This window comes from Thalia democratica, chromosome 8 (assembly GCF_965202585.1).
Source record: "Thalia democratica chromosome 8, ktThaDemo2.hap1.1, whole genome shotgun sequence".
Lineage (NCBI taxonomy): Eukaryota > Metazoa > Chordata > Thaliacea > Salpida > Salpidae > Thalia > Thalia democratica.
The window spans coordinates 20,465,788-20,492,040 of NC_139172.1; the positions used below are offsets into that span (position 1 = coordinate 20,465,788).

Sequence of the window (26,253 nt, forward strand, 5' to 3'; positions counted from 1 at the left end):
AATTTTTTGTTTTAGTGATTTGTAAACTACTTTGTTTTGGAATACTTGTTTAAATGTTAGTATAATAAACATACATACAGAAATAATGTTATAAATGTTTAAACTTTTTATAAATGGCGTTTCATACTAGGTTCTCCAAAAGCTTACTAAGTAGAAATTTAACAAATCAGTACAAAAAGATCAAAAGTGAGTTTTGTGTATACTTATTGTGATACGATTTATTTAAAGTGTGTTTATTTCAGTCAGCCAGGCACCCGTCATCACCCATGCGAACTACTTACCTTTGAGGAACTCATCGTTCGCCAAAAGCCTGTTTCTGGGCAAAATAGATCAAGAGTATTTGTTTCCCTATCCATCCCACAAACTGCAACACGAGTCCAACGATGACACCAACGTGTTGTCGGATTCCGTGGAAAAGTTCTTCGACCAGCAGGTCGATTCGAAAAAGTTCGACTCCGACTGCAGAATAGACAAGGAAGTTTTGCGGGGTTTGAAGGACATGGGACTTTTCGCCCTGCTCATCCCCGAAGATTACGGCGGCCTCGGGCTGAGCGCCGCAGAGTTCGACCGGATAACCGAGAAAGCTCTGTGCAGGGACGCCTCGATTTACCGCGTGCTGATGAGCCACAACATGGCCGTCGAGGCGCTGCTATCATCCGGTAGCGAGGATCAGAAGCAAAAGTACCTTCCCATGATGGCGAGCGGCGACGTGATTGGCTCGTTCTGCTACTGCGAATCGCCCGACGGCGTTGACCCGAGCCAGATCGAGACGACGGCGGATCTGGACATGGGTGAGGAGAACTGGGTGGTGAATGGGGAGAAGAGGGCGATTGTTGGCGGGAAATTTGCCGATGTTTTTGTGGTGTTCGCTAAAACCGCCCTGCTCGAAAGAGACGACAGGACAGTTGAAAAAGTAATCACTTGTTGTTTTGTGTACTTTTTACTTGTTTTCAACTTTTGAAGTAAAGGTACTAGTTATTTTTGAACTTAATGATATATTTTTAAAAACTTTTTTTTTTGTTAATTATTAAAAAAGTATTTACTAAAATGTTCAGGGTTGCCACTCGGTCAGGAAAAGTCAGGAAATCAGGAAAAGTCAGGAAAAATTTAAAAAAATGACAAAAGTCAGGAAAAGTCAGGAAAAAATGGGGGGTTTTGAAAAAAAGTCAGGAAAAGTCAGGAAATTTGATAAAATAAAATAAAAAAAGATCAGATTTTGTCAGTTTAAATTTACAAAATTCCTTGTTTTCCAAAGCCTTCAAATGGTAAAAATTAATTAAAAGTCCTTTAAAGTCAGAAAAAAATTCCAAAATTTTCCTAGAAATTTACAAAAATATTTAATTTTATTTCCAATGCCTTCATCTGGTATAAATTAGTAAAATATCCTTTATAAAACTGCAAAAATTTTCTCAAAACATTTTGAACATCTTTTAATAGTTTCAATTGTTAGATTATGTATTTTAGAATAAGTTTAATTTAAGAGTTTGATTTAGAAAAGTCAGGAAAATTTTGGTAAAAAGTCATGAAAAAGTCAGGAAAAGTCAGGAAATTTTTCTCTGCTTGATCAGTGGCAACCATGAATGTTTATTTAAATAGTTTCTTCAAACATTTCTTTTTGAAATCAAACCAAAACCTTATTTTTTATCAAGTGTAACTTACAAAAAAATAGTTTATAAATAAATCTTTTACCATGACAGATAACAACATTTATAGTTGAAAAAGAAGTCGAAGGTTTCTCAGTAAAACACGACGACGCTTTGTTGGGAGCTTGTGCGAGCGGAACAGCGACTCTGAAGTTGGAAAATGTCGTCGTTCCAACGTGCAATGTGCTCGGTAGAGTTGGAAGTGGGTACAAGACCGCTGTGCAAGCATCTCAGCTCATCAAGTTTGTTTTCTTATACAACTTAAAATAATATCTCAATACATTTGCAAACACGTTTTCGTAATTACAAACGTACTAAATCATATTGCCTTAGTCTTATATTTAAAACATATTATAAATGTTACTAAAGTCAAATATAAAGCAATCATACTTCGTTAACAAATATTCACCATCAGTTTATCCGTTTCATTCACAATTCTACAAAAAGACAGAACAGCGGAAGTTACGCGAGCGGCATCATCAAGCGCATGATAGAGTGGGCCGGTTGCCACGCCGACGAGAGGAGCCAGTTCGGTCGGAAGCTGAGCAGCTTCGAGCTGATCCGAGACAAGATTTTAATGCTGAACTGCGAAGCGTACGCACTAGAAAGCGCCTCCGTGCTCGTCGCAAGCAGGCGGGAGTGCTCGCTGGAAAGCAGCATTTTGAAGGTGTACAGCAGCGAGTGCTTGTGGCGGGCTGCCAGCGAGTGTTTGCAAGTTTTCGGCGGAATGGGCTACATGAAGGACTATCCGTTCGAAAGAGTGCTGCGGGATTCTTCTCTGTGTTTAATAGACGTGGTTAGATTGTTTAGTTGGTATCGTATGATAGTTAGTACTGATCTTTTTTATTTCAGTTTAAAAATGTTTTATTTGTAAACTTTTGAAATAGTAAAATATTAAAGTTTTAGAGATATTTTTTTACATTTGATGTTTTTGTTTTTAAGGCAGACTTGTTTAATGGTGACATGAAATGTAACAATTTGCTTCAAGATGAACTTAAACAATTTTTTATATTAAAAAAATGAAAATAGAACTTTTAGAACATAATACAATATTTTTGCTAAATTGTTTTCTTCAGTTTTTATAGAAATTAAACAATTAAAAATAGACTTACGTGTTTGTACACTTAAGGTTCAAACTAAATACTAACGATGCAAATTTATTTGACTGGGTTGAATTTTATAGATTATAAAGTTATAATTTTATTTGATAGACGTGATTGAAGGTTTTATTAGTTTCATAGTTTAGGTTGAACTATGCTTAATTTTCCAAACTTATGACTTATTTACATTTAAAACGAGCTCAAAAGGTATGATAAGTAATAAATGTTTTTAAACTAATTTCACTTCTTTCACAAAACGTAGTTTACAAAAATAACATATTAAAGTTTGCAAGTTTTTCATTTAAAAATATTATCTGTAGCTATCATATAAAAAAATTATGTTTGAACGATTTTATGATTTGGATGTTTTAAAACTTAAAAAAGTATCCTTTTAATCGAATTAGCTTAAAAATTTTACTATCTAAAAATTTTTGATTACTGTACTTGATTTTTAAAAATAGTTAATATTTTACATTGACTTTTACTAAATTTAGCTTTTGATATTATCAGCACGGTAAAAATTTTAAACATAAAATAGTAATTAAAAAGTTTAAACATAACTGACTCATTTTCAAAAAAAAAGTTTATTTATTAATTTCGTTTAGCTCTCTTCAGAATAACATTGCTAAAAACTATGAATATTGTAGAGTAATTTTAGTTATATATAATGAATTTTGAAAAGTCTAACAAAAAATAGTTACGTCATAAAGAATAAAAGTCTGTTTAGAAAAAGTTTGAAAAAAAATAGAATAGAGCTATACTGAACTAACTTAAAGTAATTTATAAGACAAAATTGCTAAAACAAAAACATTTAAAATAGTAGAAATTTTTTACCTTAAACTAAATTAAATAAAAAGCACATTAAAAATACGACAATAACAACAACAAAAAATAATACTACTAAAGACCCTATTTGTAAAGTTTTAAATTGTAAAAATCTCTTTGTTTGCAAATTTTTGGCTCGCGAGATCTAATAAATAGAGATTCTAGAACTGAAAGATGGTAGGTGTTTCTAGCTCGGGATAGGATTTCAAACCTATTATCCAGGTAGTTCTCGGCACAAACAGGGTTGTTGAGGAGGTGCTGATGAATAGATGACTGTTCACCTTTAGGCTTCACGTCGTCATTAAAAATAAACCTTTTAAGCTTTTTCGTGACATGCTGCTCTCGCCTGACGTGGAAACGTTGAGATGTACGACCTACGTAGTCATTTCCGCAATGACATTTAAATATGTAAACTACATTACTCAAATCATGGGTAGGTGTGGCATCTTTTACGATTCCGTTAAGTGGGCGGTTGGTGTTGTACACAACACGTAGCGAAACGCTGTTAAAGGTGGATTTTATAGCCAATGAAGCTTGCTTAGCCAGTCCTATAGAGTTTTCACCCATATAAGGAAGGCGGAGGTACACTGGGCAAGGATGTGGGCCGAAAAAGGGTAAGCGATTCATTTTGGACTGAGTTGCCTTAATTGTCTTCTTGATGACTGTTTCGGGGTAACCTAGTGAGAGAAAAATTTTGTAGATGTTGTCAAATTCTAGATTCAAACAGTCAGCAGTGCAAATTTTAATAGCTCTGTTAGTAATGCATTGTATGATCTTCAATTTTTACATCGTCGTACATCTCAACGTTTCCACGTCAGGCGAGAGCAGCATGTCACGAAAAAGCTTAAAAGGTTTATTTTTAATGACGACGTGAAGCCTAAAGGTGAACAGTCATCTATTCATCAGCACCTCCTCAACAACCCTGTTTGTGCCGAGAACTACCTGGATAATAGGTTTGAAATCCTATCCCGAGCTAGAAACACCTACCATCTTTCAGTTCTAGAATCTCTATTTATTAGATCTCGCGAGCCAAAAATTTGCAAACAAAGAGATTTTTACAATTTAAAACTTTACAAATAGGGTCTTTAGTAGTATTATTTTTTGTTGTTGTTATTGTCGTATTTTTAATGTGCTTTTTATTTAATTTAGTTTAAGGTAAAAAATTTCTACTATTTTAAATGTTTTTGTTTTAGCAATTTTGTCTTATAAATTACTTTAAGTTAGTTCAGTATAGCTCTATTCTATTTTTTTTCAAACTTTTTCTAAACAGACTTTTATTCTTTATGACGTAACTATTTTTTGTTAGACTTTTCAAAATTCATTATATATAACTAAAATTACTCTACAATATTCATAGTTTTTAGCAATGTTATTCTGAAGAGAGCTAAACGAAATTAATAAATAAACTTTTTTTTTGAAAATGAGTCAGTTATGTTTAAACTTTTTAATTAAAACCAGTACCAAAACCAAACTATTCAAATACATAAAATAGTAAGTTATGAATATTCAAAATAAATTTTACTATATTCTTATTTCTCTTTCTTCTTATTTTTGTTTATAAGCCTATACTTGATATAAGGTGTCATAAAATGTAAAACTTCTAAAATTTAACAAAAACAATATACGTTACTTGAATTTATATTATTTCTTTAGTTTTTTTAAAAATTAAACAACTTTAATCTACTTTAGATACTTGTTCACAGGCTCCAAATTATTTACTGAAGATGCAAATTGCTTTGACCGGGTTGAATTTTGCATCAAAAACATTACCTGAGGAAACAAGGTTTGTATAAAAAGTGTTTTATCAAACATATGTATAGTTTTCTTGCTAAAGGTGAAGCTCAAACACTTAAGTTTACAATCTTCAGTATTAATTTTAATCATTATTTAATTTGTGTAAATACTCAGGTACGTTTTTATAACAAGTTAGTTTTACAAATTAACCCACATTTTTGTAATTTATGCATCGAAAAGTTATTACATTTTTTTTACATTTGTAACTTTGTTAAAATATTCTGGTTCATTAGAAAATAAATAATGGAACAATATTTTTCAGAATCCTAACAAATTTTTTTACATTTGTAACTTTGTTAAAATATTCTGGTTCATTAGAAAATAAATAATGGAACAATATTTTTCAGAATCCTAACAAATTTTTTTACATTTGTAACTTTGTTAAAATATTCTGGTTCATTAAAAAATAAATAATAGAACAATATTTTTTAGAATCCTAACAATTTTTTTAATTAAATAAACAAAACTAATTTGTAAAACATACTCTATTAAGTCGTATGATTAAGCATCTCAGTAAAAGTTAAGCTGTATACAGATAAAAAAAGCAATCTCTAGTAGTATAATAAAGCAAGATAATTCTTTAGATGTATTTTGTTTTTGTTGTTCACCTAACATTCTCTTTATAGTTTTAAATTGAGTATTTTAAAATGTTTTTGTTTTATTTAACAGAAGATGCCAAAAAAAAAAAAAAGAAATTTAAAATATTAAAACCACCAAATTATTTGAGTTGGTGATGGTATGAAAAAATTAAAACAACTCAAAATCACACTTCTGTATAACAAACAGGAACATGAAAAGTTTGCTGTCTCCCACCAAAAGGCTCATGTGGCGGCACCACAGCTCGGACGCCAGGACCATGATGCAGCAGCCGTGGAAGAGGTCGACCTACTCGCCCGCGCTCACCCACAAAAACATCTGCGACGAGCTTCAGTCCAACATCCACCCATGCATGACGGATTGCGCGCGCGTCGTCGACTTCTGCGTGGAGAAGTTCCACGCGAGGCTGCTGGCGCTGGTTGCCGGCATGGGGAATACCCTGACCGAAGACGAGCTGAAGCTGGAGCAGATCGCGGACGCTTGCACGAAGATGTTCATGATGTGCGCGGTGCTGACCAGGTGCAACGAGTCGGTGTTCATCTCGTCGGAGCGAGAAGCCGAGCGCGAGATCGAAACCGCCACCGTGTACATCAACAAGTGTTACGAGGAAGTTTCGCACATTTGTTTCAACCTGCACCCGCGGTTCGGCATGATCAGGGAGGATTACAGCGACGAGCAGCGGAAGGTTTCGGAGAGAGTTTTGCGCGACCGCGAGTACATCTTCTCGCACCCGCTGCAGCTGGCTCACAAGTACGTCGAGCACCCAAAGTACTTGGAAGCGCTGGAAAAAGTGTTGAAACTCGAATAAATTGTAGCGTAATTTATAGCCAATAGATCATAGACAAATGTTTTATCTGCGTAACTTTTTAATGTATCGTGTACAAGTTTTTACTTATCAGCTAACTTATTTTATGTTTTTTAAAGACAAGGAAACAAACTTTCTTAGAATGCAATGATAAAAGTTATTTAAAGTAACAAATAGAAATAAAATATTTGACTTCATATTATTTTTACATCAACTTGTTTAGAAATTTGCTTGAAATTTTATTTATTTTAACTAATAAAAAACTTTATCTAGTACAACCCAAGGGTAGATAATGAATTTATATATATTTTTATTCGATACATTAGTAACTTAAGAAAAACTATTTGAAAATTTTATAAATTATTTTTACCCTTTGATAGATTTCAAATCAATTTTAAGTATTCATATTTAAAGAAACAATTGTGCACAACTATGTGACTAAGTATAAAAATATTTTAATAAATCTTAACCTACTTAAATTTATTTTTATATTTTTCAAATAAAGCAAGTTTTTGTTAAATGCTACTCTCTCTCATTACTTGCTCATCAAACCGTTTTTTAGTTGAGTTTAGAAAAAAAATTAAATATTGCTAATTATAGTTTTTTACGATAGGTATACATTTTATACTAGTAGTTTAACTACTTATTTTTTACTACATAATGTGATTGAAACAGTTAAAGAAGTTTATGATTACTTTTTTTTTTCTTTTTTTAAAAGATGTGAATTCAACCATAAACTCAACTTAATTTTTACACACTATGCGTTAATAAGAAAAATGACGATAATAACAACAGAAATTTCCTTTTTTTTTAAATATACTTTTTTGTAATTAAATACTTTTCTAAGCCTAGAAATGTAGCTGTAACAAAGAAACAATATTTGCAAACATAAAAAAAGTGAAGTAAATTATTATAATTTTCCTTCAAACAGTAATCTTAATCAAGTTATAAAATGAAAAAGAAGTTTGAAAATTCTGAAGTTAATTCAAAAATTAATCTTATTTAATTATATGAAGAATAGCTTAATAAAAATGCTGCAATTTTGATAGAACCACTGTTATCGTAGCTTAACAAATAAACTTACAAAATAAAATTTATGGTATTTAACAAGACAGTTTTTAGTGTTTTCCTTAAACGAAAATAAATAAAAGAGTAATGTCATTGATAAAAACTGTATAAAAAAATATTTTGAAGTTTATCCTGGAAACTTCTAAAACAACTTAGACTTTTAAATCAAATATCAGCTCAGTACATAATTTACTACCTTGGTAGGCTAGCGATTTATGACCACTCTTGTTGTTAAGTGTAGGTATTAAAAAGCTCGCACGATACTTGTGGAAAATTTATATACTTAAAATTTAAATTAATCATAAAAGTCAGCTGGTAAAAGATTATTGTTTGATTTAAACATACATAGACCTAACTCATGTAGATAATAACTTTTAATATAACAAAAAAAAGTTTGAAACTATCATCATATTTTTTATAAGGTATGTAAAACGTCTTAGGATGTATGCTTGGGCATATATGCAACGCGGGCCTGGCGGTTACTGACTATAACGCGCTTGTATATAGGAATCCTAAGTTAGTTGTTAAGCTAGCGTTTAGACGGATTTAGTTAATTAATAAAGTAGGTTTGTAAAGTTGCAGATAAATTATACTACTGTTTAATTGAAAGTAGGTTTATAAAGCTGTAGATAACTTGTACTATGTTTTTAAAAATGTAACCCAGGCTAGTTTGTTGTAACTCAAGCAGAGTCCCACACACTTAGTATAACACATGACAGTATAAATCCTTTAAAATTCTCACGATAATTTAAAAACTTATTTTGAATTTCACTCCAATGTTTTTCTTTCACTGAATGAGATTTTTTTGTTGCAGTATAAATTTTCTGTTTTTTTTCTAAAAATTTAAATTTTGATGAATAACTTGAATTTTTATTTTAAATTTTGTAATATTTATTTATGATTTTTTATAAATATATCAAAAAAATTAAGACTCAGGATAGTTTTTTGACTCAACGAGTAACAACCCTGCATATGCTTGTTACTCAGGCTGATTTAGTTTTTAGAAAAGCAAACTTTACAATTATTATTGAACTACCAATTTGGGATCTCAATTCTTTTATTTATGAAATATATAAAGACAACAATTTAAATAATTTTATAAGAAGACTTATAGTATGTGATTTTAAAATGTAAATCTTACTTTATGTTTAACAAACATTCTTAAAATAGACTAAAAAAGTTTGTTTTGTATCTTAATATTATTTTATACTAACAATTAAAAGTTAAATATTTTATGATTAATTAAGTTAGTTTTTTTCTTTTTTAGTTATGTTTATTAAAAAAATAGTTTTACGTTTTAAAATATTTTAAAATTCTTCAGTTATTCTACTTTACTTAAACATTTTAAAAGAAATAAATACTGTTAATTGATATCTCTTTCAGTGTTTTTATTATGCAATTGTAAAATATATGTAGTTAAAATGTATTTTGATGTTCTTATCAAAACTTAGACTAGTAAGCACTTTTTAAAACATTCATGATGATTTAGAATTTTTTATCCGAACTAAAGGCTATTTATTTTTAATTAATAACTCTTTTTTTCCCTTAAAAATAATGCTTCAAATTGTCTGTTTGTTATAACTATGACATTTCAGTAATCAACAAGGTTGCCACAAATTCAGAACAATCCTGAATACTTTGAAATTTATGAAAATGTCAGTTTGACACTGAAGAATGCTTTTTAGCAACTGAATAATGCTAGTAAACTTAAGTATCACTATTTGTTTGTACTTTTATTCAAAAATATTATGTTGCACTTATTTCAGTCATCAAAGTAAAGTTTAAAAGTACAAGTAGTAATTTGCAAAACAAGAATTTAAAAACAAAAACATTATGTATAGAACTTTACTTCGTATTATAAAAATATAATATTCTTAGTTGAATCAGTACTAATTTAACTCAAAGTTGTTAATCTCTGGTTTTTAACAGAAACAGTACCTTCATACTACAAAAATGTTTGCAATGCAATTTTCATTGAATATTAAAACAAAAATTCATTTCAAAGTTCATGCACGACTAAAAATCTCTTAGTGACGTAAAAATATAATAACCACAAATGTTTGCTTCAAAAAAAGTATAAGTACTTTCATCTACACATCATTTTAATTTGAACCTCTGAATTTATGTCTAACTCAGAACAATTTAGAACAGGTTGTAAACACCTGTAAAACTTTTTTAAACTTCAAGATTTTCTTTCGTTAACTAAAACTGAAACATTTTAAATGTTATGTACAATAATTTTGTACTTATATTTATTTGTGAGCTAACCGATAGCAAAAACATGTTTAAAACTTATGGAAGCCGGTTTTTTTAAAGCCATAAAGGTATAGCTAAATGTTTATTAGTCAAGGAACATAAGTTTACAAAGTCTTAAGATATAGAAAGGAATTGTATAATCACAATTTAAAACAGGTTGTGAATACCTATTAATTATATTTAAAACTTCAAGCTTTTTTATTTGAAAAAATAGAAACATTTTAAGTGTAAAAAGTAAAGTAAACTTTGTATTAAAATTTCTGTTTTTAAATTAACAAATAGAAAAGTATGTTTAAATTAAATTTTTAGAAAAGTATAACTTACAAAAGCCGTTTTTATAAAAAAAATACTGACAGGAAATGTATTTTAAAATTTCGCTTACTGAATTCATAGCTTAACCACCTCAGCTGTTTACTTAAGAAAAAAGTCTAAATATTTTCATATAAAATGTAATTCAACTTCATGCTTTAAAATGATGTTCAGCTTGGAACTAGTTGAAACAAGCTGGAAAACTCAGAAAGTTTTTTATTTGGTTTTTAAACTCAGGCTGACTCAAGACAGTTTTTTTTTTACCTCAGTATAGTTTTAAGATTTCAGACCAGTTTTTTTCTTTTTTTTGAATGAGATATACTTGATTTAGTTTCAATATTTTATTACTTTGTGGTATTTTTTGTTGAAGTGATTGGTTTTTCTTGTCTAATTAAAAAAATAAAAGAATTTGAAAAAAACCCTGGCTGCCTACAGGTCAGTTTAAAGTCAATCAGGACAGTTTTGACTGAAAGGGTTGTCAAACTTAATTAACAGTTTCTACTTTCAATGTTTGACTAAAAAAAAAGAATATTTTAAGAGTAGCAATTATGGTGTTAGTACAATTAAATTTGTTTTTATTGTAAATTATAAGATTGTCATTGTAACTCTTTTTTTTTTGAATTTTACATCTTTTACCTACTAGAACTCTGCTTTTTATCTAACTTGTTTTATTAAAATAAGCTAAAATAAAAAAATTAACATTACAATAAGTATTAAATATTTACTGTGTAAGATATCTAATTTACTGTATAATACCAATCTTAAACTACTTTTTTCACTAAAATTTGCTTCTTTATATTTATTATAGAAATAAAAAGTTAAAAAAGTTTAAAATCAGCAAAATTTTTTCTTCTAGCTAGTATTATTTATTTTTGCTATTGATTTAACTAGATTAAAAGTTAATAATGACATTAAGTTGTTTATAAAACAGGATTTTCGTACACTCATATTACTCAGGATAATTTTAATGCTATTTTAAAAGTTTGAAAAACTTACGCAAAGAATTTATTTTTTGAAAAACTAATGCTGGTACATGTTTGTTTGAACTTTTTTCGAAAAATTCAGACTAATGTGACGTTATTCCTGAATCTTAAGCTATTTTTCAATTGACTATTTGGTGAGTTATTTGGTGTTTTTTTCATTTAGCTTTATTATTATGTTATTTAGTTTTTGGTCAACATAGTTATAATTTTAAAATTTTAATTTTACTTTTTCATAAGTTGCAACTAAAAATTGCCTCCTTTTTAAATATTTACTTAATTTTGTTCAAAAAAAAACAATAATATATAATACGCCTAACATAAATATATTAAGTTTTTAAAATTTAGTCTGCTATATTATATTTTATTAGAACACATTACAAAGAACTTATTTAGATATGTTAAATATTTTTTACTAATCTTAATCAGAACCCACCATTTACTTAAACAAAACAAAGTTTTATTTTCGTGCAATGCGTGCTTTATTTAGCGACAGTAAAAAGTAAAATTCAAAAAATTAAACAAGTTTAAGGAGTTCAAAAAATCTCAAACATAAATAATTTTACATTAGAAACAAAACTAAATATATACTTGAAATTATATTGTATTAACAAATCTGAACTTTCCATACAAGCAACGTTGTTTTACAATTTCGGATACTTTTGAAAAGCTGCACACTTTAAACTACCATTTAGGATGGTACCTTTAGAAGTCCAACTTTTTTTGTTTATATTATAAAGATACAAATTTAGCTTGAAATCAAAAATAAAAATTTTATCATTTACACCAAAAGCCTCAATATATCCAAGTTTTGCTCTAGGTAGACTAAAGGTAAACATGGTAAACTTTCTGGAAAGTTTGTCATATATTTCATAGCGCGATAAATAACCACTATCTATTACAAACAATTTACTACCCAAACTAAAAGAAACATGATCACTTTTAGCTATATTCAAGTCAGATAGACATGTCCATTTGTTATCATGATGATCATAAGATTCTACTGATTTCAACGTTTCATGGTAACTATAACGTCTTTCAACATTAAGTTTAAAACCTCCAGTAACAACAATTTTACCTTCGAAAACTGCACATGCTGAGTTACTTCTTTCTGTTTGTAAGCATGCTACCTGATTCCACTTATTGCCTTTTATGTCATACTTATAACAATCATTTTTATAATAATCATCATAATTGTCTATGAATCTTTCTTCATGGTAAGTTCTAAAATAGCCGCCAATTACATAGATACTTTGCATAAATGAGCAGACACTATAATATTCTTGATCAAAATGTACAGGCGACAAATTTTGCCACTGCTTTTTTTTGATAGAGTACATTTCAAAAGAAGATGTCCAACTATATTTATTATCATACCCACCAAGTATGTAAATATCAGAACCAACTACAGCTGATTTGTGTATATACCTTTTTGTTAACATCGGACGTAAAGTTGAAATTTCAAAATCAGGACCTTTTAATTCATGAACTTCATTTGTTACTTTTTTTTTAATACTACCTCCACAAATAACAACATCAAACTCTTCTTGATTGCAATAACGACTTTCATACAAAACTGAAGGTGTACCTCGAAAAGGTTTGGTCATTTTTAAAACTAATAAAAATTTGTTTCGACCTAAATATTCAAATATTAACAAATATTTAAAATAGACACAACCTATATTTTTCAAAGGAACAAAAATAAGTCTTACAATATTGAAACTTGACTATAAAAAACTATAGAAATTTTGTTCTTTACATAGTTTTTTTTATTAATAGCTAGTTATAATAACTAAACATTTTTAGATATTAAAGTTAACCTATTTTTTATAATTATTCAAAGTGATGTTAATCTTCGTTAAAAATCTAAATTGAATTAAATACAAGTAGTTTCAAAAAAAATGTATTGATTTTAATAATAATACACTTTCTATAAAATAGTAAAAATAAAAATATACTTTTGAAAATTGCTGAATCGTACACTGTTTGATGTTATTATCTATACTTAACCACTTTTATTATGTGTCTAAAACTACTAATCCATCTAGTTTTAATTGCAAGTCCTGTATTAGAAACTATTATCGAACAAAGCTAATTTAAACTTAAACTATTTTTTTAGCATGTAAGCACTTCAAAAAAAAAACTATTCAAAAAATAAGCAGTTTGAATTAATTTAACATTTAAGAAGGCCTGTCATAATTAATGAATTAAAATCAAAATTTTTCATTGTTTAAATAGTTTTAAATTATATAAAAAGTTTAAAAATTAATACCTTATCAAAAACTTTTAATATCATTCGCAGTTTTATACTTTTGCATGTTTGCACTTGGCTGTGAGCTGTGAACGTGAAAAATTCAAATGATTTCGAACGCACCTTAAAAGCAAAAATGAAATTGAAACAAAATTCTTCTTTTTTGTTTAACTAAGTGATATCTCGGATTTTTTTATGATGTTAACAAACTCTACTATTAACTTGAAAACTTTATTTGACTATTGTTATTAATAAAACTTTACATTTTACTAATGACTTCATAAAGTAGTTTAATTCATTACTTTTCAAAAAAAGAATAGAAATATTGTTGTCCTTTATTTAATTTGGCTTAATTTAACAAAAAAAAAAGGAAGTTTTTTACATAATTTTCATTTGTTCCAACTGTTTAAAAGTATTAGTAGTACTTTTTAAAAACCTTTTTAAAAACTAAATTTAATTTTTAGAGATAACTGTGCAATGTATTATATATCACTAATATGTGTATGTAAATTTCAATATAAGCAATATGTAGTTTTGCTTAAAGAGTTAAACATGTATAAATATTAAATATAAATTGAAATATATATTTAAATCAGCGTTTACTAAAATTGATATAAACTTCAATGTATTTATTTAAAGCAAATACTTATTTGGTTTTACGAAGTTACATTTACGTTGAAAAAATATTGAAAAAAGCTATTCAATAAAGTTTTATAATAATAAGTTTAGATTTAAAAGCAATTAGTTAATTATTTCAAGATGTTTAATAAAATAATATTTAATAGTCTTAAAAAACAGTTGTAAAGCAGTTTAATTTAAAGTATAATTTCTATTATATAAGCTTTTAAAAAAAAAGATTTACTAGTTAAAGATATTATCTAAAAATTAGTTATAAAACAAAAATCGTTTTCTTGTTTTTAAAATAAGTAAATACTCTTTTTTTATACTTTATAAAATAAAACTTTAGTAAACACTACTAGTTATAAATAAAAAATATAAAAAACTTAAACTACCATGAAAACACATAATGTTATTTTTTTATAAGTACTTTACTAAGGATTCTAAATAAAAATCAATATTAAACTTATTTACTTTTTACTAATAAACAAATTCCTGTTTTAAAAATACTGATGTTTTAAGTCTGTTAATTGTTGTAATTATCAAAAACACCTTTTGCAACACAGAAAAAAGATTAATATTTTAGACAAACAAGTACATATAAATTATAGCTCTTAATTTAAGTATTTATTTATTTTTAAAAACTTTAATAAACACAATAAGAAAATATTATATAATGTATACAACTTACAAAAATATTCGTTTGAGTAAGGGCTATGTCATTGTTGTTTTTCTTTATAATAAATCCATAGATTAAATTTTACGAGATTCTGTAGAACACGTATATATTAAATATATATTTATCAAATTATATAGAAACTATAATTTAAACAGCTGTTTCACACATTGAAATGTAAAATTTCATGTGATCGTCAGTAAGTTACAGTTTATTATAATAGTGAACAGAAATTTCGATTTTAAAATTTTTATAATAATTGTGACGTAGTAATGGTACAGTTTATTGTACGATTAGCTGAATTTGAAATACGCTGTGAATGTTATTTTATGCTTTTTTGTTTTACAAATTTGTTTTTTTGCATAACTTTTGTATCTTTGTTTAGTACAGTGCTTTTTATTTTGAATTTAACTGGCTGATGATTAAAGCTTTAAGAAAAATTAAAGCTTTATGAAACATATGTTCCAGAATTTTTAAAATCGCCATTTCAATAAATTATTTAAAAGCCCTTCAAGTGGGCTCAGTTGAAAGTGTTTAAGTTTAAACATTAACCTTATTTTATATATATATATATATATATATATATGTAAATATATAAAAAAAACACTATGTTTGTTTTTTTCTATAAAAGCTAATTCACAATTCTGATAAACATTATTTATCTTCAGTCACTTTTTAAAGTAGATAAATATACCGGCACTTACAATTTGTTCCTCTCTATTTTAATATTTACTTAATAATAGACATATATATTATTTATGTAAAATGAACCAATTTATTTTCACTTATCTTAATTACAATCGTTGTTTTTTTTTACTAAAATTTCATAGTTAAAATATTGAATTGTAACGTCAATAATTGTGTGAAAATAATTTAGTATGCTTTTTTTTGTTATACTAACTTAACAACAAACTTACAAATTAAGTGTCCTTATTTATAACATTAGTTGGACTTTGTCTCAAATTTTAGACATATATATTGATTTGTTATTAGTAAAACTTTAATAAAGTTATCTACTCGTGATGTCAACCACTAAGATTATTTCAGCATTAAGCATAACTACAATACAATTAAAAAGACTATATGAATAAAAAGTTATAGTTTTGCTCTCATCCGGCAGAAATAGTAAATATGAACTGTTGTTTCAGAATAAGAAAGTACTCGCATTTTAAAACTTAGATAACACTTAAATAAAAATATTCTTTAAAAAAATATTTTATAAGCAGATTTTTAGAATAGCCTATATTAAGTCTAATTAATCAACTTACGGCCAAAACTATTTAAATGAGTTATTAGTTTGAAGTAGGAATGGAAAACGTACGGCCCTTAAAACCTAATTTCAACTTGATAAAAGCTTGTGCAGAACAAACAAAACATTTAGAAATGTGCTCGTAATATGATTTTCACTACAAAGTGTATATTCGTTATTGAAAAATAGTTTCATTTTAGTTTTTTAATAAGTTGTTATGGTTTAACTTGCAGCCCGCAAAGACAGTTTGGTTTAACTGGCCTAGTGACTAATAAAACTGACCACGCTAAATTCAAGTGTTAGAAAAGTTGTTTATTTAAAAAGTTTAAGTCATTATAAACTGAAGTAGTATAAAGTTAAAATCAGTACACAACACAGCCATTCTGAATATGTTTATATATCCTTATAAATTTTAACAGTTTATTGAAAAAGATGTTCTAAATTTATTAAAAACGAGGTTTTTTTTAAAGTTAAGGTGAACAAATGTGGATATTCACAGATTAAGTACTTTTTGATTGTTTTACAAAAAATAATGTTTCTTGCAGTTAAAAAAATATAAGCCTGAAAGCATGTGTGTTTAATTATCATAATTTTATATAACTTAATACAAGCTTTTTCTAAAAGTGAATGAGTTTTAACAAAATTATCAGACAAAATTTTGACAACTTAAGACTCAGAGTTTTCGATCTGATTATTATGCAAAAATATAAATCATGACCACATTTAATTTGGAAAAAACTTCAAATGATTTTTTTAATAAAATCTTTTAGTTTGTAAAAAGAAAACAAATGTTTGTCTTAAAGATAGTACGCATTAAAAGATAATTTGTCGGAAGATCTTATAAAAATGAATTAAACTTTTTATTTGAATACTAAAGTCCTATTTTATATAAACAGAAGATATGTATAGTATCAGTTATTAGTTAAAATATACCTTTTTGTTTGTTTTCAATTGGTTTAAACACATTTAAAATAGAGATTACAAATGAACAATCAAAGGAGCAATTTTTTAAAGACATAAATATTTACAATGATCTAGTGTGCACAAGTAATCTTCTTCGATGATTTTATGTGCTCATTTTTAGAAATTTAAAGAACTACTGTGCAATATACGACCATGTTTAATCAAGTGATATCATTAATAATTGAACTAGGTATTAGTGAGTTTAAAAGTTTTTCAAAGGATTGTGTAACAAACAATTTTATTAAAAATATTGTTCTGTGTTTTACTGATTTGTGTACAATTGTAGAAGCATTACTAAAATAGACATGTTGTTCGCTTAGAAAATATTTATATAATTTAGGAGTATTTCCACGATTAACAGTTTTAAGTTTCCATAAAAAATGTTTTTACGTAGATTTGTTTCATTTAAAACTTCCTTAAATATTTAGAGCATACAAAACAAATTAGGAAGTTGAAATTTATCGTTCTCGAATAGTGTAGAAGTCTAAAACACTTCAAAAAAAAAACTCTGCTACGAAATTTTTACAAAAACATTTTTTGTTTATTAAAACGTATTTAATAAAATAAGCAGAAACCAGATAAACAATAAAATAGTCAACTATAACAAAGTACTTGTTTATAAAAACCTTGTTCTAAATAAAATACTTGAACTTCAAAAAAAAAATTAATTTGGTTGGTATGTGTATATCAGAAATCGGTGAAAAGTTTACAAAAACTTATGATTTAAACCAAACTGATGATAAGATACGCATAAACGTATTCAACACCTAATAATGTTATTAAAAAAGACAGAAATAGTAACATAAAGAAATCTATATTGTATGTGACGAATCATGTGGACTAGTTTAAAGTTTACTTCTACAAACATTCACTATTAACTTTAAGACCAGTGCCTTTTTTACAATAAATGATTTGTTAAACAAAATCTTTTTATTTTGAAAACTGTATTCTACTATATCTGAACAATGTTTTATCAAGACATATATCTCACTAAAATTGCAGTGATAGGAATAGTTAATACTTTTTTATAGAATTTAAAATATATAAGCATAGTTTTACAATCGTTTTAACTTCTTAAAAAATAACTTCACAAATTAAAGCTGTATTTTGAGTTAAATTGATCTTAAAATCAATACCAGGTCAAAAATATAACTAAACAATCAGTATATATCTTCAGCCGAGAAAACCAAGAATATAAAGCGAGTAATAATACTTTAAGAATACATTTTACTTATTACAGAAAGCACATTTAGCAAAAGTTATGAACAAAAATGTAATTAATCATTATCATATCAATATTACAAAATTTTAGTTAAAAAAAAAGATATAAAAGATAACTGCTTTAAAAAACAAAATTAGCTAAGCCTAACTAACAAAACTAGCAAAAAACAATGAAGCATCTTCCGAATTTATATTTAAAAATTGTTTTTTTTCCGAAAATCTAAAGTAAGCAGCAGTTTTCAAATCTGCCAGCTTGGTTCTTGTCATCGCTTCTTGTCCATCAAAGTTTGTAAAGCTTTATCTCGGTTCAAACTTTCTTCACCTGACGTCAGTAACAAAACTCCTTTTATTTCATCTTGGGGAAATCCCATTTGCGAGAGTTGCAGTAAGACTTCTAAGAACTTGTGGGTCTGCGAAAAATTTTGACATTTTAAATTTGGCAAGCACCAACATATTTCAGTTAAGCATTATTTTATAATAATAAACTTAAGTATACAAGGAAATAATATAAGGATAAATTGCTATAAACTAATCTGTAGTTTGAAAATTTTCAAAAGACTAAACAACACTAAAGTTGAAAAATTATCCTTTTTTAACATCTTATGAAGTATTTTTCCCCAAGTAAACTAAACTTTTTCAAGAACTTAGTGCAAAAGTTTAAAGTTCAACAAGTAAATACAGCAATATCTAATAAAAGTATGAGAAATATCTTCTTTTTTTTTTGTCAATAAACTTATGTAAGTACTTAAGTTGTTAAGGTTTGTAATTTTTTTTACATACTTTTATGAAATAAATTTAATACAAAATTTTTTTTTTAACTTTTTTATATAAATCATAACATGTTATTAAATGTGATTATTGATTCCGTAGTATTCGAAAAAAATATTATATAAAAGTGTTGTAGCATGCCTCTTTACTTAACAGTAGACAAAAATTATTAAATTTTATCTAAATATTAATTAACTAATCAACTTGTTATCAACTTAAAAATAGAACAGATAAACTTTATGAATAAAACTATGTTGTTTTGAATAAAACAGTTTATATTAAGTTGTAAACAATAAATTACCTTTTTAATATCTCCGTTATATATGTCAAGGGCCTCATCAATATTATTGTATTCGTACAATTTGTTTTTCTCTTTTAGTTTTGTAATTTTTATTAATCTTGATACTACCTGTTGAATTTATTTCTATATAAAAAAGCGCACAAGTTTAGTCAAGCGTAAAATACCAATGAACGGTCGATGAATATTACACAACAAATTTAGAAATAGGTAAAAGCCTTAATTACATAAATATTAAATCATAATATAAAAACATAATAAATTAATTTTTGTTGATAATATCAAGAAACGTACCTTAAGTCTTTTTGATAACAAACATATGAGTAATTATTTGCACAGTAAGTAGCTATAAATAAAATATTACATAAGCGAGATTTTCACGTCTTTATACAATTTTATTATTAGTTGTTTACTGGAATTAAATGTAAATAAAGAAGAAGTTTCTAAAAGTTTTTATTATTCTAAAATAAAAACAAAATATTAAGATTTTTAAAGAAATAAAAATTGTAGTAGTATTATATCTTAGTTATTTAAAAAGATAAGCTAATATTTTATAAACGAAAACTTACTTATTAGAATGCACAAAAGTTATTGTTTTAATGCATTTTTATAAAGTTAACATTTTCTTTCTTTTTAAAACAAGTTAGATTAGTTAAGTTTTAAAACACTAGCAGCTAAAGAACAAATAATTGTTAAAATAACTTATTTAAAATAAAATATGTATATAAATATATATGTTATGCATTTTATGTATATACAATACAAAACCTATGAAAATACTCGCTTAGCTATCTAAAACTTGACTCATTGTAATTATCACAAAAATATATAATTAAAAATGAAACTAAAAGATAAAACGAGATCACAGAAAATAGTGCTAGTAATTAAAATAAAGCGCTTAAAACAATACATTGATGGCTACTTTCAAAAAAATTCAAAATAACCATCTATAACTAAAATTAGTAATAAGCGAATTCTGAACGCTTATAACAACTTTCACGTAAAATACATACTTTCGACTGATCGATACCGAACTTCTGCAGACACCTGAGCACCAGATGCATGCTGAAGCCCATCTGTGCGACGTTGTTGGCGAAATTGCGCTCCTCCTCCGTCAATCCTCGCAGGAGGGACTGCACGTCACCTTCCTTCCTCTTGTGAGAAGTCACTATAGGGTAGCTCACAGGTTCAGGAGCCTGAATATTAAAAAAAAGTATTTCAAATAATATATTAAACCTTTTGATGGTTGTTAAATAGATTAACTTTTAAAACAGTCTTAAATTGTTTTTAATTTTCTTCAAGAAGTATGAATATGGTTTTTAAAATTAACTAATGTTTTTATAAACAGCTCAACAAGCTTAATAAAATTTGTACTTTTGACAAAAGCTCGACGCTTAAGTTTGACTTCAAATTTTATAAGATTAATATTTTTCTTGATAAATATACTTTTAAATCAAACTAGGTAAATAAACAAATTACTTAAGAAAGTTATATTTCAAAAAATGCAAATAACATACATTTGTTCTAAAACTGTCTACTAATCAAAAACCAAAAGTAAACATGCAAGTTATTAAGTATATAACATTTTTTTTATCAACCTGAAGTAAATTAAATAGTAAATTAAAGTAATTATAATATTTTGAAGAATTTTTTTGTCTATTTATGTTTACTTATTGAGACAATTAGTAAGACTTAAGTCTAAAGATTAAATAGTTATTAAAGTTAGTTTTAAAGATAGCAAAAAATATGATTCAAATCAAAAGTAACTTAGAACTTTTAGTTAAGACCGCTATAATGAACAGTGTTTTGATGTTCACATAAAGTTACTTTTAAATTATAAAAATACAAAGTTGATTCAAAAAAAAAAATTAATTTTAGCTTAGTATTCGTCATAACATGCATTTTTTAGTTTAATAAGCAAACTGTTAAAATTTTTGTTTCTACTTCATTTCAAAATGCAAGTATACCTTAACTAAATTAATATCGTACTAATACATAATGGAACTGCTAACGTTTACGTGTATTTGATAAATAATTTAACTTGCTTTATAATTACAAAAAAATTGCAGTACGTTCAAAAAGTGTTTTAAAGTATAAAACAGAAAAACAACACCTACCTTTTTTCTAGCAGTTGGTGTTGGAAGTTGGGGCAAGCTAGTTAATGCTTTGTTCAGTGTCTCTTCAAATTTACGTTTCTCTTCTAAACTTCTTTAAATTATAAATTCAAAATTTAAATCACTACTAACACAAAAAAATACTTTAAAAATTCTGAAAATTTTTATTATACACTTAAAAGATATATAAGAAAATAAAAAGTAAACATGTTGTATCCTTTTACCTAGTATTGTCTTTTGGCACTGTTCTTGGTTTTGCAACCGGTGGTGTTTTTACCAATGGGCTGTAATTGTTGGTATAATTTTTGTTTTCTTCCTTAATACTTCTGGGATATCCATTGCTACTGGTAGGTTTCGATTTTTCAACACTTTTTGTAACTTCATCGGTAAGCAAGTCTCCCAACTGGTTGAGAAGCATCTGTTTGTTCTTGACCTGGTCAGTATGTTTCACAGCACCGTTGTGATGTACCAATTCTTCTTTTACAGTTGTGTTTTGAGTTTCAGGTTGACCTATAGTTAAGTTTTTTTTCTAACAAATTTAGCTTTTTTATGAATATAAAATATACTACTCAAAATCATCTTATCATCAAGTTGAGCTTAAGGCTTTAGCAAACTAATAATTTTTTATTATTTTTAATATCACAAGTATCTGTTTTTTTCTTATAATGAAACTTGCTCTTCAGCTATCAGAAAATACAAACCTATAAAATAAATAAAGTTTATTAAATATCTTTCCAACTCAATGCGTTAACACATACATTATTAAAATAAACATTAAAAAACTGTTACAAATTTAAATCAAGAGTTTATCATTATTAACTATAATTTATAGAGTTTAGACGCAAAACTTTTGAGCATAAATATACAAGCCAGGAGTCGGCAGCCTTTTGTAACTTGTGGGCCAATTTTTCTAGAAAAATTGCTCGAGGGCCGCACTACTAACAAGAAAGTTTTAAGGGCACCAATTATTTTAAAATAATTGGTAGAAAATTTTAATTCTAAACCAAAATATTATAAAATAAGCAGTAAAATAGCACTAGTTAAGAGTAACTATTAAATTAAGAGCCTAATTGTAAGTTTTTATAGCAAAACCTTTTCTTTATTGTAATGATTTTAAAAAATTGTGTTTTTAGCTAAAAACTACCTCACAGGCCACATATTTGGCTTTAAGGGCCTTATTTGTCATGTGGGCCGCATTTTGATGACCCCTGATCTAAGGAGTAAATTTTCATATTTTTGCTAAGGACAGGGTTGCCACTTGTTTTTTCAAAATTTTTTCCAGGTTTTCCAAATTTAACGGCAATATAGATTATTTCACTAAAAATCTATCTTCTCCTACGTTATTTGAGATAACTACTTCAAAATTTTAGAAAGTGTTCCTTGATATATTAAGAAATATAGAAGTAGTTATCTCAAAAAACGTAGGAGAAGATAGATTTTTAGTGAAATAGTCTATTTTTGCCGTTTTAGTTTGCGCCTCCCATAAGGAACCTAATGTTGCCTCCAACTTTGACCAGCTATATCTCAAAAACAATTTTGAATTTTTTAAATCTGTAAAAAGCATCTCATAGCTTAGTAAAAACTATCTAAAATGAGATCAAATTGTGAAAAAAGTATTTACCCCCTTATGTCCAAAAATAGTATAAAAACATTGAAAAGAAACTGTTAAGTTACTTTTACTTTTTTTTTAATCACAAAAAATTTTTGATGATGACAAAAACTTTATCTATATGATAAATTTTTTGTGTAAAATTGAAATTTTACTATCTATCATGTAATAATTGTATGAAAATCCAAGTTTTTTAATGATTTTTTATTCAAAATTTCTCAAACTCCAGGTTTTTTAGTCTAAATTGTCAAATTCCAGGTTTTTCTAGGATTTTAAATCTTATGGCAATCCTGAAGTAAATAAAAATTGGTTTTAGCATATTGTACTATTAATTAACAAAAAATTGACTTTTTAAAATAACTAAGAAGAATATATGAATTTCTATGAAAAAAAAATCAAGTTATAGTTAATATTTTTAAAACACTTAAACATAACAGTGCAAAAATATCATAAAAAACACCAATGTAAACTGTTCAGACTTTTAATTATTAATTTTTAAACGTATAATTATTAATAATTAAATTTTAATTACATTTAATCGTTTGTTGCAACTTTTAACAATGAGGCAGTTATAACTAAAAATAAATTAAGCATGCTTTTAAAAATCTATAATAAAAACCAAACTTTAAACTTACTGTTTTTAGAACTAGTACTAGTTGTAGTGTTGCTAGTTAATACTGTGGTTTTAAATACATCCAGTAGTATTTTTTTGTCATCGATAGTGTTAAGTTCACAATTTGAAAATGGATCCAAGTTGTTATCTAGCTCAAAATCTTGTAAGTTAAGATTTACGCCTTTTGAAATAGTAGGTGAGTCTAAAACAAAAATTCCATTTAATATCAGTTAATTTAAAAAAAATTCTAAACAACTATAGCTAAGATTGGGATTGCCATTCTTTAAGACAAAAAAGTCAACTTAAGTGACCAAAAACTAGCCTGAGTTGGACTTTATATGAAACAAAAAAAACATTAATATTAGTTAAAATTCAAAAAAAATGTTAATAAACTAGCTAAAACTATCAAAATAAAAACAAAAGAACTTAATAAAAACACAATTTATAAAAAAAAAAGTCTATAAAGCTATACAGAGAATGACAAATAAAATTAAATAAGTATGAGTCTTTCAAAAAGGCTAAAATAAGCCTGAACTGGCATGAACTTTCAAAAATTTAAAACTAGCCCAAGTGTGTTGTAGCCCTATAAGAAAACTAAACAAATATGTATAAAACTTAACAACTCTTTACAATGTTTGGTTTCAAACAGCCCTATTATTCACATCAAAATTACCTTTATTCTTTCTAGTCGCAGGAAGAGGTTTTAAGATAGAGGAACTGTAATTAACAGCAGTATTAAAATTGCTTGGTCTTGCATCAGAAGTCGTGTTGTCAGGATCGAACTTGTTAAACTGAGAGGTTGTAGTGTTGCCAGAACTAGTTTGGTTATTGTACTGAGAAACGTGAGCTTCATTTTCTTTTTTAAGCTTTAACTTTTCATATTGTGCAATAGCTTTATGTTCAACATCAAAACTGTACTACAAATTTTATTTAAATAGTTAGTTAATATTTAGAGATAAAACTTAAAAAGCAAAAGTTAAAACTAATTGTCTTTGACAGAAATAAATAGTTTATATAAACTTGAAAAAAAACATTTATAAAAAAACTAAATGAGCAGTTTATTTATATTAATAAATTTATATTTTTTTGATTATACAATTATTTTATTAGATATTTGTTATTTTAATTAAACTTGGTATACAGTGCTCAATACTTTGTCTACAAAGAGGAGCGAATTATATTTATTGTAAAAAGAAAAGAACAGGTTTCATGTGTTTCACACCTTAAGTAAAAATGTTTAGGTTTAAACTAGGTTTTTTTTAAAATAAATATCATAAGTTTATTTGATCATTAAACACTGATTTAAGCAACCTTACCTTATTTAATTTAAAGTAAGGTAACAAAAACATCTTTCAAATTTAAGTCAATAAATTACAGAATATTCAGTATAAATTTAAATTAAAAACTCTTGGTATAGGTATATTTCAGAACAACCTTGTTTTTTTAATAAGGTTTAAGAGAAAAAAAAAAACTTTAAATTTTTGTAAAACTAAAAAGAGAAAAAAGTATAAACTATTTAAAAATATAACACAGCTTTAAATAATACACATCTAATCTTTATTTATACTTAAAATATATTATTTCATCAGTGTTTACACATAAACAAAAGTAAGTTTTTATAGTTTTAATTTAGATGAGAGTTATTTTAAAACTACAAAACAATTTAATGTCACCCTTGTACTTTCCATACTAAAACTAAAAAAAAGTTAAAGCTTTCATTTATACTAAAAAAAGTAATGTTATAACTTATTTACTATAAACTTTTGCTAGTACTGTTTTTTTTTAATATCAAAGAAATACAGAAGTACTGCTGAGCATATAAATACATTATTTTAGCTGTAAGGGGATATATAGTTGACTGTAAAATTTTATTGACACTTTTAATAAAAAATAAAAATTTTCTTTACATTACAACTTTTTTTCACATTCTTTAACAAAGTAAACTTAAACTTGCTATCTCTTTACAAATATTTTCAAAAGAAACTATTTATAAAAAAGTATAGCAGTCATTTTGTTACGTGGAGTACTTTATTGTTTATCACTTTTATTGAATCAATATGGAAATATATTTTACCTTGTAAATTTCTAACAAAAAATGGATAAAAATTTTAATTGAAACAGTTTCAAACTTACATAAGCTTTCTTTAATATTTCATCTAAATCCTTTACATAAGGACAGCTTGGACTTTTATGTTGACCATTCTTAAAAACATCTGAGAAAATAAATTTTATACCATCTAGGTGGGGATGTTTAGAACCAGACATCTTTATTATCTAAGCAGCTGTGATAATCAAAATAAATTTTACAATCTCATACTTTCTACAAACCAACTAAAACTTTCAACATTTTTATTTGGTTTTTTAAGGGCATAAGGGGGTCCTTCTTTTTTTTTACAAATTGATCTTAGTTTGTAAAGTTTTATTTTAGCTATCAGACATTTTTTAAAACTTCAAAAAATAAAAGTAAGTTTTGAGATACAAGTGACCAAAGTCGGT

General features: G+C 26.5%; 2 protein-coding genes across 2 annotated transcripts; one reads left to right on the top strand and one right to left on the bottom strand.

Moving 5' to 3' along the window:
- The first annotated feature begins 78 nt into the window (after window positions 1-78).
- LOC145842415 (complex I assembly factor ACAD9, mitochondrial-like) lies at window positions 79-7,031 on the top strand. The gene is made up of 6 exons (XM_082949853.1): window positions 79-186; window positions 243-913; window positions 1,698-1,885; window positions 2,091-2,439; window positions 5,272-5,351; window positions 6,149-7,031. The coding sequence occupies exons 1-6, from the start codon at window positions 114-116 to the stop codon at window positions 6,765-6,767; spliced, it is 1,980 nt and encodes a 659-aa protein (XP_082805979.1). The 5' UTR covers window positions 79-113; the 3' UTR covers window positions 6,768-7,031.
- A 10,781-nt stretch (window positions 7,032-17,812) lies between these two features.
- Window positions 17,813-26,035, bottom strand: LOC145842489 (uncharacterized). The gene is made up of 8 exons (XM_082949943.1): window positions 25,891-26,035; window positions 24,431-24,674; window positions 23,780-23,959; window positions 21,760-22,045; window positions 21,539-21,629; window positions 20,435-20,617; window positions 19,425-19,532; window positions 17,813-18,765 (listed from the first exon to the last, which is right to left on the bottom strand). Exons 1-8 carry the CDS (start codon window positions 26,020-26,022, stop codon window positions 18,619-18,621), a joined length of 1,371 nt encoding a protein of 456 aa, XP_082806069.1. The 5' UTR covers window positions 26,023-26,035; the 3' UTR covers window positions 17,813-18,618.
- Window positions 26,036-26,253: the final 218 nt, after the last annotated feature.